The following is a 12,109-nucleotide window of genomic DNA, read 5'->3' as shown; positions in this document are numbered from 1 at the left end:
GGGGCCGGGTGGCTTCTTTCTGGGGCAGACCAGGGCGGGGCATTCGGGAAACAGCTTTGTTTCTGAGTTCGGCATCGGCCCTGAGGGCTGAGGTCTCGGCGTGGTGTCTCCGACAATCCTCGGTGGTGGCCGTGGCCGCACTCGCAGACTCCATACACCGCTTAGAACATGCATCAAACTATCCTAGGTCACTACGGGGTGCAAAGGAACCGCCACTCACAGGGTCATGGAGCCACTGCAGTCACAGTGGGGGACAGGACAAGACGATGCTACAACCTGCGGTTCACAAGGGAGGGGAACGGAAGCCACGCTCGGAGGCCATTTGGCGTGAGCACACAGCTGTAGGCAAGGGTTTCCAAGCAAACACACCACACTAGTACCACTTCTCCCTAAACCGAAAAGGAAAGGACATCATTCAGTTCCCCCAGCAGCACCAACTAAAGCTGTGGGTTTCAGACACAGGGACAGGCAGAGGATGGACGGTGCTCCCGGTGCCTTCCTCTCCCATCTGCTCCTCGGGAGTCAACCCAGGCTGGTGATGTTGGAGCGGCCACCAGGGGGCGCCACGATGCGGTGGCCGGTGCGCCGGGGGTTGTTGTCGTCTATCTGGGCACCTGGGGAGACAGACGGGTGTCACCGCTGGGAGAGGCGGCTCGGTGGGGGGCGGGGGCCTCCGCTTCCACTGTAAAAAACCAGGAACACCCAAGGAGATGGGAGCCCGCGGCCCACCTGACAGGCTGAAGTTGGACTGGTGCAGGTTCCTGATGGGCGGCGGCTGGTGCTTGGAAGGCGAGGACTTGGCGGAAGGAGCGGGGGTTGCATATTTAGGTGTGGCCGGCACCTCGTACACGGGCCCGTCGTACATGCCCCGGGAGACCCCGTGCAGTCCCGAGACCTGCGGGGGGGGGCGGTGGTGACACGGTGCGTGTGAGCTCTCCTTACACACGCGGGCCTGCAGGGGAGAAGGCACCCCGCACAGGCCACACTGTGCACACATTCACGAACGCACACCAACACACTCCCAAATACACACACAAGGAAGAGGCCCCAGACCCACCCACGGGAGCAATCGCTCTCCCTGGCCCTCCTGCCAGCAGCACCTAAGGCCTGTCCTCTCTGCCCCCCAGAGCCGGGGAGCCAAGGTCCCGGGACCGTTTGACAGGGAGATGGGAGCGGGAAGAGCGACAGGCGGAGCCTGAGTGGGCCGTTACCCTGCGGGCAGAGCGGCTGGCGCCACGGGGCTGGCTGCACAGGAGGCCGCATGTGTAGCCGGCTGCCTTGGACACAGCCATTGGGTGGCGTCTGTGCCAGGCCCCAGAGAAGTGTCCGGGGCCGGTCCCAGCAGGTGGCAATGTCTTGATCCGGCCCGGACTCCTCTACAGCAGGCTGGTTTGGGCCCAAGTTCACAGGCCCAGCTCTGGCGCAGGCTCAGCCCCAGAGGCAGGTTCTGCGTTGTCACTTGTCCCTGGCCTGGCCTGTGTGAGGGGACCCAGGGGCTTTCTGCCTGAGGGCAAGCTCTGTTCTTCCTGAAGCCAACTGTCTGCCAGCACCTCCGGCCCTGCCCAACCTGGAGGGGTGAGCACCAACCAGGGGTGCCCCGGCCGGACAGCTCCTGAGTCCCCACTCTCTCGGCCCTCCCACCCTGGGCCTGGCGGGTTCTTCTCCACATCCAGCTCCGTGCAACGTGGCGTCTCTGAGCTGTGCCACCCCTAGTAGGTAACGGAGAGGGGCAGCAGTCAGCCAGGAGCACCCCTGGGTGCTGGGGTCAGGAGCGGCACAGGTGCACACAGCAGAGCCTCGCACACTAACGCACGTGCACAACACACGTGCACACACAGCTGGGCCTTCTAGCACATGACACGGGCTGGCCCTCTGGGAAGCTGGTCCCCATCTCAGAGCTGCAGCAGAGGGGACACGAGGATAGGGCTGAGGTGCAGAAAGGGGGCACACATGGCTGAGACGCCTGTCCCCTCTGCCCAGGACAGATCCTGAGGCCCATGCAGGCCCCGGCTCCCACCCGGCACCCACACACCTTGTTTCGGATCTTGACACGCTGGTAGAGGTGCTCGGGGAACGGCTTCCTCGGGATGAAGCGGCCCATGCCCTTGTTGACGTTGATGTTGCCATCTTCAAAGACGATCTTGCCCTGGCTGATGACCACCAGCGGGGAGCCGTGGCACTCCAGGCCCTCGAAGATGTTGTACTCCACCGCCTGCCATCCAGGAAGCACAGGACAGCTTCACTCAGCCTGACTCCCGGGGTCTTACTCTGCATGAACTGTCACTCCCACGGTGACTTTGCTTGACACTGTGGGAGCAGGGTTTCCCGGGTGATCACCCCTCTCGGAAAGCTTCTTCTTCAGGGCTGTGCATAACCAACGCCCCCTGCTGGGCGTTTAGGTCACAGGCGGCTTTACAGGATGACATTAACATGGCTCTGGGGCATCGTGAATGTGAATGGCGCCCCCTGCCCCAGTCTACAATGGACATGCCCGTGCCTTTTGGAAAATGAATTTTTAAAGTTAGCTTTCCAAAACGAAGTTACCAAGTCAAAGGGCGCAGACCTGCTTAAAGCACCTGTTACACACTGCACCACCCAAGTCCTGTTCAAAGGGCTCAAATCCCCATCCAAATCACTCCATCTGGCAGTGAGGGAGAGACACCTCCAGCACGGGGCGAATCTGAGAGAATGAAGAACACTGCCTTGAACGTGCACGTTTCCTGCCATCAGCCCTGACAGGCACACTCGGCTCTGTCTGGGAAACACCAACCAACTGCTTGTTATTTAGTATTTTAAAAATAGGTCATGTATGTGGATGGAAAAAAGATCAGATGGTACAAGATATTCTATTAAAACTGTCTCTCTCCTACCACTGAGGCACATGCCTTTAAGAGCCTCTTCCGTACACCAAGACACTTCCTGTGCATGAATAACTTCCTGTGCCCTGGTCAGTCCCGGCCCACACAGGCACCTACGTGTCCCTCGCCCCAGGGGTGGCACAGCTCTACTGCACATGCCACACGGATGCACGAGCCTCATTTCACCTGGTTCCACACTTGAGTCATTTCTATGCTTGTGCTGAAAACAGCGCTAAAACACACCGTGTTTACCCTAGCTGTGGGCTTGATCAGGATGTGGAGTCTGGATTTCGGCCTGAGGGCTGCCCACCCCCTCTGCCTGGCTGCTATTAGTATTTCCACATCTTCTCCACTCCTGGGTCTCACTGCTGCCCTGCAGCAACCACCACTGCTACCTGCCTTTGCCAGTGAGATTCGGCTCTTTTCAAAAACTCAGCACACACCTCTGGGCATCTCTGCTCACCTGTGAGGGCTTCCTATGCCTCTCACTGATCTCTGACCATGAGTGCAGTGGGTGGGAATCCTTATCACTTGTGTTGCAAACACTTCTGCCACGTGCCTGCTACCCCTTGGTCGCATCCAAAGCCACTTTTGGGCATACAGAAGGCTTTCTGTGGCCAACTGTCTGAGAGACTGCCTTTCTTTTATGACTTCTGAGTTGTATGCCTTGCTTCCCCTTCAGAGTTGTCATTCTTAAGAGGTGCACTTTATGCTTGTTTCTTTCCTTACTCTTGGATCCGTTTTGATTGTTTTGATGATAAAGGAGGGCACAGGCGAAGCCTTCTGAGCCAGGTGCTCCAACACCACTGGTCGATAGCTCTATTTCCCTAACTTTCACTGCCTCCTTTACTATAGACCAGATCTACACATAGTTGATCTAATTCTTGCCTCTCCGTTCCCTTGTCCCATGCCATGCAGCTTGGTTTACTATGGCTTTGTAACATGTTTTAATAACTTAGCTGATTGATGCACCTTCTTTACTACTTTCCTCTCTGTTCAGAATTCTTTTGATTATTCCCACATATGTCATTGAGAACTGCTTTTCTAGTTAAAAAATAACAATTTGCTGCTTTCAGGTGACCTCAAATTAACAGATTACATTAGAAAGTAGTGATGTACTCACTATAATAATTTTTCTTAGGGTTAAAGTCCTTGCATTTATGTAAGCTTTGAGTTTTTATTGCTGCTAGAAATAGGAGTTCAGTTTCCACTCCATTTTCCAAGGTGGTCTTTAATGACGAAGAAATGCCATTGACTCATCCCACTGATTTATAATCAGCCAAGAGATCCTCTTCATTTTTGATGATTTTTAGGTGCATGCATGGGGTTTTCATGCAAATGACCACATCTATAAACAGCTGGTAACACAGCACCCTACTCTGCGATGGCAGCACCCCCAGGAGCAGGCACGTGGGGGGTCTATATTCAGATCCTTCCTGGGACCCCTGAGGGGCCTGCCTGGCCCACTGGGTAACTCTGTGAGTACTGTGTGGACCACGCCTGTCAGAGGAGGTTCAGGAGCTGGCAAGGGCCCACCTGCCTGCCCCCCAGCTCCTGTGGCCCAGAGCAGGCCTGCGGCTCCTGCCCCTTGAGGGGGACACACTGCATTTCTGGACTGTGGCAGTCGCAGGAGGCTGGGGTTATAGCACTCATAAAAGTCACTCTCTGTATTTTACAACTACACAGAATTTTACAGGTTCATGACTTCCTCTCTCAAAGGTAGTATGTGAACAATTTTACAACACAAGGCCTGTGATAAAACACTCTCGTCTAGCGCATCTGCAAGCCCCGATGCCAGTTCCCTCCCAAGGGCAATCACCCTAGGGATGCTTTCATGTCCTTTAAAGTCGCCCACCAATGGCTGTGGAAACAGAAAGCAGAAGAGAGGTGCAGTGGAGGACGGTTCTGCCAGAAAGGAATGAAGTTCCCTCCGAACCCGGCCACAGCCCAGGGGATCAGCTAAAACGTTCTACTACAGGAAAAGCAGGTCACAAAAGGTCACACTGGGGAAGAGTCCAATTATGGGAAACAGCCAGGATCGGCAAATCCACAGAAAAAAGAAAGTAGGTTAGTGGCTGCTGGGGACGGAGGGGAGAGGAGTGCAGGACGACTGCTAAGGGTGCAGGTTTTCTCGGGGGCCCGTGAGAATGCACTGGGCTTGGTGACTGTGCAGCCTCCGGAACACACCAAGGCCAATGCAGTCTCAGCGGCTGAACTGACAGTATGTGAACGATATCTCAGTTGTTAAAAAGCCGGCCTATGATACAACGTGTTTGTATGCCCACAAGGTAGCACTCCGAAGCAACTAGGTGTTCTGCTATGATACGAAATGCGACTTTGTTACAGAAAAGAAGTGTTCAAACATTAATCACTGTTCAATTGCTATAAAGGAATTTCTAACTTAAATACAATGGCTGATCAAAAAATACAGTGTGTATTTAAATGAAAAGCATTACCAGCATAAAAGACACATTGTCATGAATCCCCCTGAAAACCCCCGCCCTCACTACAAACACGCCGCTCCATCTTTCAGGCCGTTGTCTGGGCAGTTCCGGAGCCCTCTTCCCTGAGTGTCTTTACCGGATGTATTGGAAAGTACAGCGGGTGCTGCTGTCCAGCGCCATCCAACAGAAAGGCAGGCTGGTAAAAACAATGCTGTGTCTGACCAGATCATGCACTGTGTGACTTCTGCCTCCTTCCCAAAGTCAAAGTGAGCAGGAAAGGGAAACGTTTTGAATTGTTTCAGGACATTGAGGCGGCCAGGACAGGGCAACTAAAGACCCTCAGGAAAGAGCATTCCGGAGCTGCTGCAGACAGTGGCAGAGACCATGGGATGAGAGTACTTGGAACAAGGAAAAGTATTATCTGGGGGATTCACGGCAATATGTATTTTACTGTAGTGAAAGATTTACAATTTAAACACTCGCTGTATTTTTTAAATTGCACCTCTATAAGACTAACCTCTGGCCAGGCTTTCTCCCTCTATGTTGTAAAACTCACAACCCCGCCTGGGGCAAAGCACTGGACAGACAAAATCCTCTGGCCAGTTGTCCCATAGGGTCCTGAACTGTCTGTCCTCTTCGCTCTGGAAAGAATTCAGACACAGCCCGGCAGAGAGGGAGAAGCCTCTTTCCCGAATTGAAACAGCGACTTCCCAGATGGTGCCCCCAGGTGTGTGACTAGAGCTATGGGTCCAACCGTAAGGTGACCTTGTTTGGAAACAGGGTCTGAGAAGTCATCCTGGAGCAGGGTGGGCCCTGAATCACTGACTATGGTTCTCGTAAGAAGAGGACAAGACACAGGAAGCAGCCTTGTGGGGACAGAGACGGATGCGGGAGTGACAAGTCTACCGGCCCGGGAGCAGGGAGGGCTGTGGTGACGCTGGAAGCCACAGAAAGCACGTCCCACCAGGTCCCACCCAGAAGCTCCCAATTCTGGATCTCTGCCCTCAGAGCTACACAGAGGACACAGCTGCTGTTCAAGCTGCCACCTCTTTACAGCAGCCACAGGAGACACACGCTTACCCTCCTGTGTCCGTGTGCCATGCAGCTAAATTAGAAGAGGAAGGATTCATCGAGATGGGAGGATCCAGCAGGATGACCCGTACACGGAGAACACTAAGGAGTGGGTTCCTACCAAATGGCATCAGATCACAGTAACAGCTGGAACTGCCGAGAGCCTGGCCTGCACCCTGACCACGCACTCGAAGAAGAATGTGGGGCCCGTGGGCCTGTCCCAGCTGCTTCCCTTTGGGTCCTGGCCTGTGGCCTTGGGAAGCTGACCTGGACCTTTGGGTTCCTCTCTAGACCAGAGCCAGAACTCACCTCCAAGAGGCATGGGGTGCAGGAAGCAGGTGTCACCAGGAGTGCTGTGTATATCCAACCGACCCTGGCCACGGACCACATGCAACTACCAAGACCCCTACACCCCCAGGCAGGGTCTGAGGAGCCGGGCGGGGACTCAGGCCCTCCTGTGAGCCACCACAATGGCTCCTCACAAGACCCCCCATGCCTGGTGCCCTGGCCCCATGCGTGCAGAGGCCCGGGGTGCTGACATTCCCACAGCAGAGCCCCCACCGTGTGCCTAGGCCCTGCAACAGACTCTGGGGAGCAGGACTGGGCTGTGGTCTCCTGAGTCTTCTGAGCATGAATGTTAATCTGGGCCTGAGACCTCGGCTGGCCCTGCAGAGAAGGGACTAGGGAGCCCTCAATGGACACAAAAGAGCCTGATACCATCTCTGCACCCTTCGCAGCTCACTGGATTGGCAGAAATCAAGGGCAAAGGAGACACAAAGTAGAGATAACAGAGTCTCAGGCCTGGGTGCCCACAGAGTACGAAACAGTGCACCTGCTGTGGTTTCTACCTAGATGCCCTCCAAAGGGCATGTGTGATCATAGGGGGCCTTTGGAAGGCAATGGATTCCAGGGCTCAGAGCCAACTGCTGTAGGGACGAGGCCTGGTGGGAAGAGGCGTCACCAGGCGTGGCCTGGAAGGCTCCTCTCCCTCCCGGCCCCTCCCTTCTCTCTGCTTCCTGTTCCCCATGCGGTGAGCAGCTCTCCTCCGCCAGCCCCCGTGTCTTGCATCCTGCCAACTATGGACTGAAACAGGGGCCAAAATCAACCTCTCCATCCTCAAGGTATGGAGGTGGGGTACTGTGACTCAGTGATGGGGAAGTGACTCAGACTGCACCCCTGGTGCACCTCAGCGCCCACCCTTTGCTGCTGGCTGGTCAGAGGCTTCACACTGGCAAGCAGGAGGTTTCTGATGACCAGATCGGATGCTTTCAAGTTTGAAGGTGCAGTTGGAGAAAGAGTCTTGGACCTAACTCTTCCCCACTATGAACCAGTGGCTTACTGGGCAGTCACGAGTCGCGGGATGAGAACGTGAGTTCATGCAGAGGACTCAGCCAGGGCTCGAGGACTCGTACCAGATCCTAGCAACAACCACCATGGAAACCAGTATGGAGAGACCCCAGACTCTAAACCTGGGAGTTCCCTGCCACCCACCTATTCCCCGTCTGGGCATCTTACGGAAAGAGTGAAGCCTCACAAGTGATTCTTCTTGGAAGCGGCCTGGGTGTCCATCGACAGACAAATGGATAAGGAAAGTGTGGTGTTTACACACCACCGAGTACTACTCTGCCATAAAGGATAAACCTGAGTCACTTGTAGGAAAATGGATGCACCTTGAGGCCATAATGTTAAGAGACCTAAGACACGCAGTTTACGTATTGCATGGGTTCTCTCATGTGAGACACCCAAAGTATAAATAAAGAGTGAAGTCAGCCGGGATAATAGGACACGAGACAGATCTTTTGCCAATGGGAAAGGACTGGAGACACGGAGGGAGGGGAGACAGGAGAGTGAGGAGACATAAACAGGATTAACCAGGGTCTGCGGTCTGTGTTCGGAACGCCCTGACAATGGTATACGTGAGATACCTGCCCTTCAAGTCCTCGTTCCTTGAATTTTCCTAGGTAACCTAAGAATTTCATGCAAAACTTTCAGTCTGCGGCACAAATGGGTCAAGCTGTGCTATGTGCACGCAGCGGCCCCCCACGGGAAGGTGAACCTCAACACTGCAGGCAGGTGCTAAGAAAAATAAAAATAAAAATGGGAAGACCCCACAGCCCCTCTCTGACCTCTTCAAGGGTCAGGCTAGAGAGCAGACCCCGAACATTCCTCTTTTCCAACCGGAAGCTTCTGCGAGGAAGCGGGACACTCCCGAGGGCACACCCGCGGAGCCCGGCTGCCCAGCACTCACCGACTTGTGGCTCTTGGCGGTTATGGTCTTCACCTTGTCGGGGTCCCAGATGACCACGTCAGCGTCGGAGCCGACGGCGATCCGCCCTTTCCTCGGGTACAGGTTAAAGATCTTGGCTGCGTTGGTGCTGGTCGCGGCCACGAACTGGTTCTCGTCCATCTTGCCCGTGGCCTGAAGGCAAGAGGAGGGGGTGAACGGATGCACCCAGGACGGCGCAGATCTGAGCCCAGCAGCGGGGTTCCTGGGTTGGCCTCTTCTCGGGTGAGGGCTCATCTGCGCCGGGGCCACGGGGACGACTCATCAGAGCCACTGGGCGCGAGTGTCACAGTGAATAAAACCTCCTGGCTGAGGGGATCACGGTGGGGGGGCTTCCGTCACAGCGCCAATTCCCTCCACTCAGACACCCCAGTTCCTACACACACAGACACACGCGCATGCACGCATGACGTCGCGCGGTCTCTGCAGGACTGCGGCGTGGCTCACAGCAAATCTTCCTCATCCTCCAAGCTCAAGGGCAACGGGGGCGGGGGGCAGCATCTTACCACCGCCTTGTCCCACACCACGGTCATCCGCTCCTCTATGCCGTTCACGCCTTCGGGGATCAGCGTGAAGTTGTCCTTGCCCACTGCCTTCTGGGCAGTGCTGTAGGGACAGTGGCCGCTGCCTGTCACCTGCAGGTCCCCACTGGCGACAAAAGATGAGGCGAGGCTCAGCCCTGAGCTCCCGTGGAAGGTCAAACACAATCTCAGGCACCTGGAGCCGGCTGTGCAACCCAAACCCCAGGAGGCCTCGGGGGACCGGAAGGTGGGTGTGGACGAGGGTGTTTCATTTTTGGTTTTTATTTAATTTAATGTTTTCTTCTTTTTCTTTTTCTCCCCCCAGTGCTGAGGCTTGAATCCAAGGCCTTTGCACTGAACTACATGTCTAAACATTTTTAAAATTTATTTTTACTTCCAGATAGGGTCTCACTAAGTTGCTAAATTGCTCAGGATAGGCTCAACTTTGTGACCGCCCTGCCTCAGCTTCCTACAGTGCTGCAGTTGTGTGTGTGTGTGTGTGTGTGTGTGTGTGTGTGTGTGTGTGTGTGGTGACGGAGATGCACCTCAACATGAAAGCTCTGAGTTCAATCCCCAGCTCCTACCCCCTTTTTGGAGAGTGGGTCTTGCTAAACTGTCAAGACTGAACTCAAACTTGCAATCCTCCTACCTCACCTCCCCCCAAAATCTGCTGAGATTAGGGGCCTGGGTCACACACCTGGCTTAGCTCAGTTCTTTAAAAAAGGAAAAAGCTTTCTGACAGTCAATACATCAGTGAACAGACAAACAGACCCACCAGGAGGCAGTGAGACCAAGCCCTGTGTCACACACCTGTGCATCCCAGAAGCCGGGGCGCCCTTTACACCCGGCCCTGGGCCCCTTGTCAGGGGCCTCACCGCTGAGGGCAGCTGGGGTTTTTGTGCTGGGCTCCCTGAATGAAGCGCTGTCCGGGGACCACAGTAAAGTGACACCAGTTTGCAGGTTTGCCTTTTGTCCCTTGGCAGCTTTGGGAGGGGCGGACGAGGGCTGCAGCTCTGTGACAAACACAGTGCCCAGAACGTACGCCCATCACTGGAGCGATGGCGGCAGACCCAGAAGCTATGTGCATTCACACTTCCTGGGTGCTGCTACCATGTGAGGCAGCGGCAGGTGGCTCAGAAGGGAGAGTCAAGAGCCACACTCCTGAGCTGGCAGAGAGGGGGCCAGGGGCTTTGGGTGATGCATAGAAGTGAGTGGCGGTGCCACTTGGCGAGAACAGGTGCTAGGCAGTTTGTAATAGCTAAAACTTGGAAGCAGCCCAATTGCCTATCACTAGAGACTGGATAAAGAAGATGTGGCTTTTTAATAAAATGGAGTACTACTCAGCCATAAAGAATGAGAGACTACAGTCATTTATAGCTAAGTGGATGAACATTGAGGCCATACTCTTAAGTGAAATAAATAGAACACGTGTGTCAACACCGAAGTTTCCCTGGTGTGAGAAACTGAAAGTGTCAATAAGGATCAAAATGTAAAACAGATATTGTGAAACAGGGAGAAAAGGGCTAAACGGAAGGAGGAAGTTGGAGGAGTTGGGGAAAGGAAAGAAGGGAAAGGAAAAAATATGAGAGAAGGAAAAAATGGAAACAAAGTCCAGGTAAACAGGGAGAGGTGGGGGGTGAAGAGAGGGCAGGGGAATGGGGAAAAATAAGAACCAAGATACATCACGCAAAGGTACAAATTCCCAATGATGAATGTCATTAAATTGTACATCTAAAATGAAGAAAACAAATAAATAAAATAAAAAGAACAGGTGCTAAGGATGGGACAGAAAGGCGGGGCAGGGAGCACTGGGTTGGCCCAGAGTAGACCGCGTCAGCAAACGCCCCGCTGATCAAGACCCTCAAAGCAAAGTTCAGCAGGCAGCTAAAGGCAAACCATGCGGCTCAGGGAGAGTGCGGGCAGGGCAGTAGTGAGTGCAAGGGCCCTGGGGTTTAGAGGTAGCAGGGGCCGGTGGGCACAGTGAGGGAGTAAAGGGGGCCAGGTGAGGGCATCAGGATGCATGACACAAGTAGGGGACTTCACCATGACAAAAGTTGCTGGAGGTTTCCCTGCACGGGGTGGCTTGGTTTGCTCCTCATCTGAGCCCGTGCACAGGGATACAGAAAAACACTGATCCCCGCCAGGCCCCCGCAGCAGATGCCACACGAGGAGCCAAGGTTTCTGCGCATCTGGGGATGGGGTTCCAGTGGTGGACATGCCCCCCGCCCCCTCCTGTCCTCACCTGGCCCACCTCCCCCAGGAAGCCTTGCACGCCTCCCACCTCAGCCTGACTGGCTCACAGGAGGCACAGGACGGGAGCGGCTATGCTCCTACTACACACTCATGCCACAGCCACAGCAGGCCGGGAAGCCACAGCGGCCCCTCCTTGAATCCTGCCCTTCGGGACTTCTTTTGTTCGTTTGTTTTGTTTTACAGCACTTGGCACTGAACCCAGGGCCTTTGCACTGAGCTACCTCCCTGTTCCCTTGTTCATTTCTTATGTGGAGACTGGGTTTTAAATTACTAAGTTGCCCAGGCTGAGTGTGAATTTGTGATCCTCCTGCCTCGGCCTCAGCACAGGGCGCAGACCAGGCGGAGCACAGAGCCCCAGGCCCCTTCCCAGTGTGTCTAACCCAGTCTGCAGGCCCAGCTGCCCACACCGCACCTCCCCGCCCCACGCCCCGCTCTCACCAGGCCAGGAGTGAGGCCAAGTAGTCGGGCGTGGTGGGGTCCGGGCTCAGCGGGGGGGATGTCACGAACGCCGCTGCCTTGGCCCAGTTCTTGCTCCAGTAGTGGGTGCCGTCTGTGCCCAAGCTGGCAGCAATGGGCTCTCCAAAAACGAGGGGCCCTGGCGAGCACAGACACAGACGAGGAGGTCACACACACAGCTGAGGCCTGGAGGCCGCGCCAAGGCCAGGCCCCAGCCGAGCC

The 12,109-nt window shown here is 55.1% G+C and overlaps 1 protein-coding gene across 3 annotated transcripts in view; it reads right to left on the bottom strand.

Annotated features, from left to right (window-relative positions):
- Positions 1-6: 6 nt before the first annotated feature.
- Crmp1 (collapsin response mediator protein 1) overlaps positions 7-12,109 on the bottom strand; it is a 141,662-nt gene continuing 129,559 nt past the window's right edge. For all 3 annotated transcript variants that reach the window (XM_010641802.3, XM_033758771.1, XM_033758772.1), the window contains 6 exons: positions 11,870-12,026; positions 9,164-9,305; positions 8,622-8,792; positions 2,033-2,212; positions 730-895; positions 7-614 (listed from right to left, as the gene is read on the bottom strand). In XM_010641802.3, coding sequence (XP_010640104.1) covers positions 523-614; positions 730-895; positions 2,033-2,212; positions 8,622-8,792; positions 9,164-9,305; positions 11,870-12,026 — 908 coding nt within the window. In that variant the 3' untranslated portion in view covers positions 7-522. The remainder of the gene's footprint in view (positions 615-729; positions 896-2,032; positions 2,213-8,621; positions 8,793-9,163; positions 9,306-11,869; positions 12,027-12,109) is intronic.

The sequence above is a fragment of the Fukomys damarensis genome, unplaced genomic scaffold (assembly GCF_012274545.1).
Source record: "Fukomys damarensis isolate Sample0158 unplaced genomic scaffold, DMR_v1.0_HiC HiC_scaffold_35, whole genome shotgun sequence".
NCBI lineage: Eukaryota > Metazoa > Chordata > Mammalia > Rodentia > Bathyergidae > Fukomys > Fukomys damarensis.
This window is presented reverse-complemented; position numbering and strand designations above follow the sequence as displayed.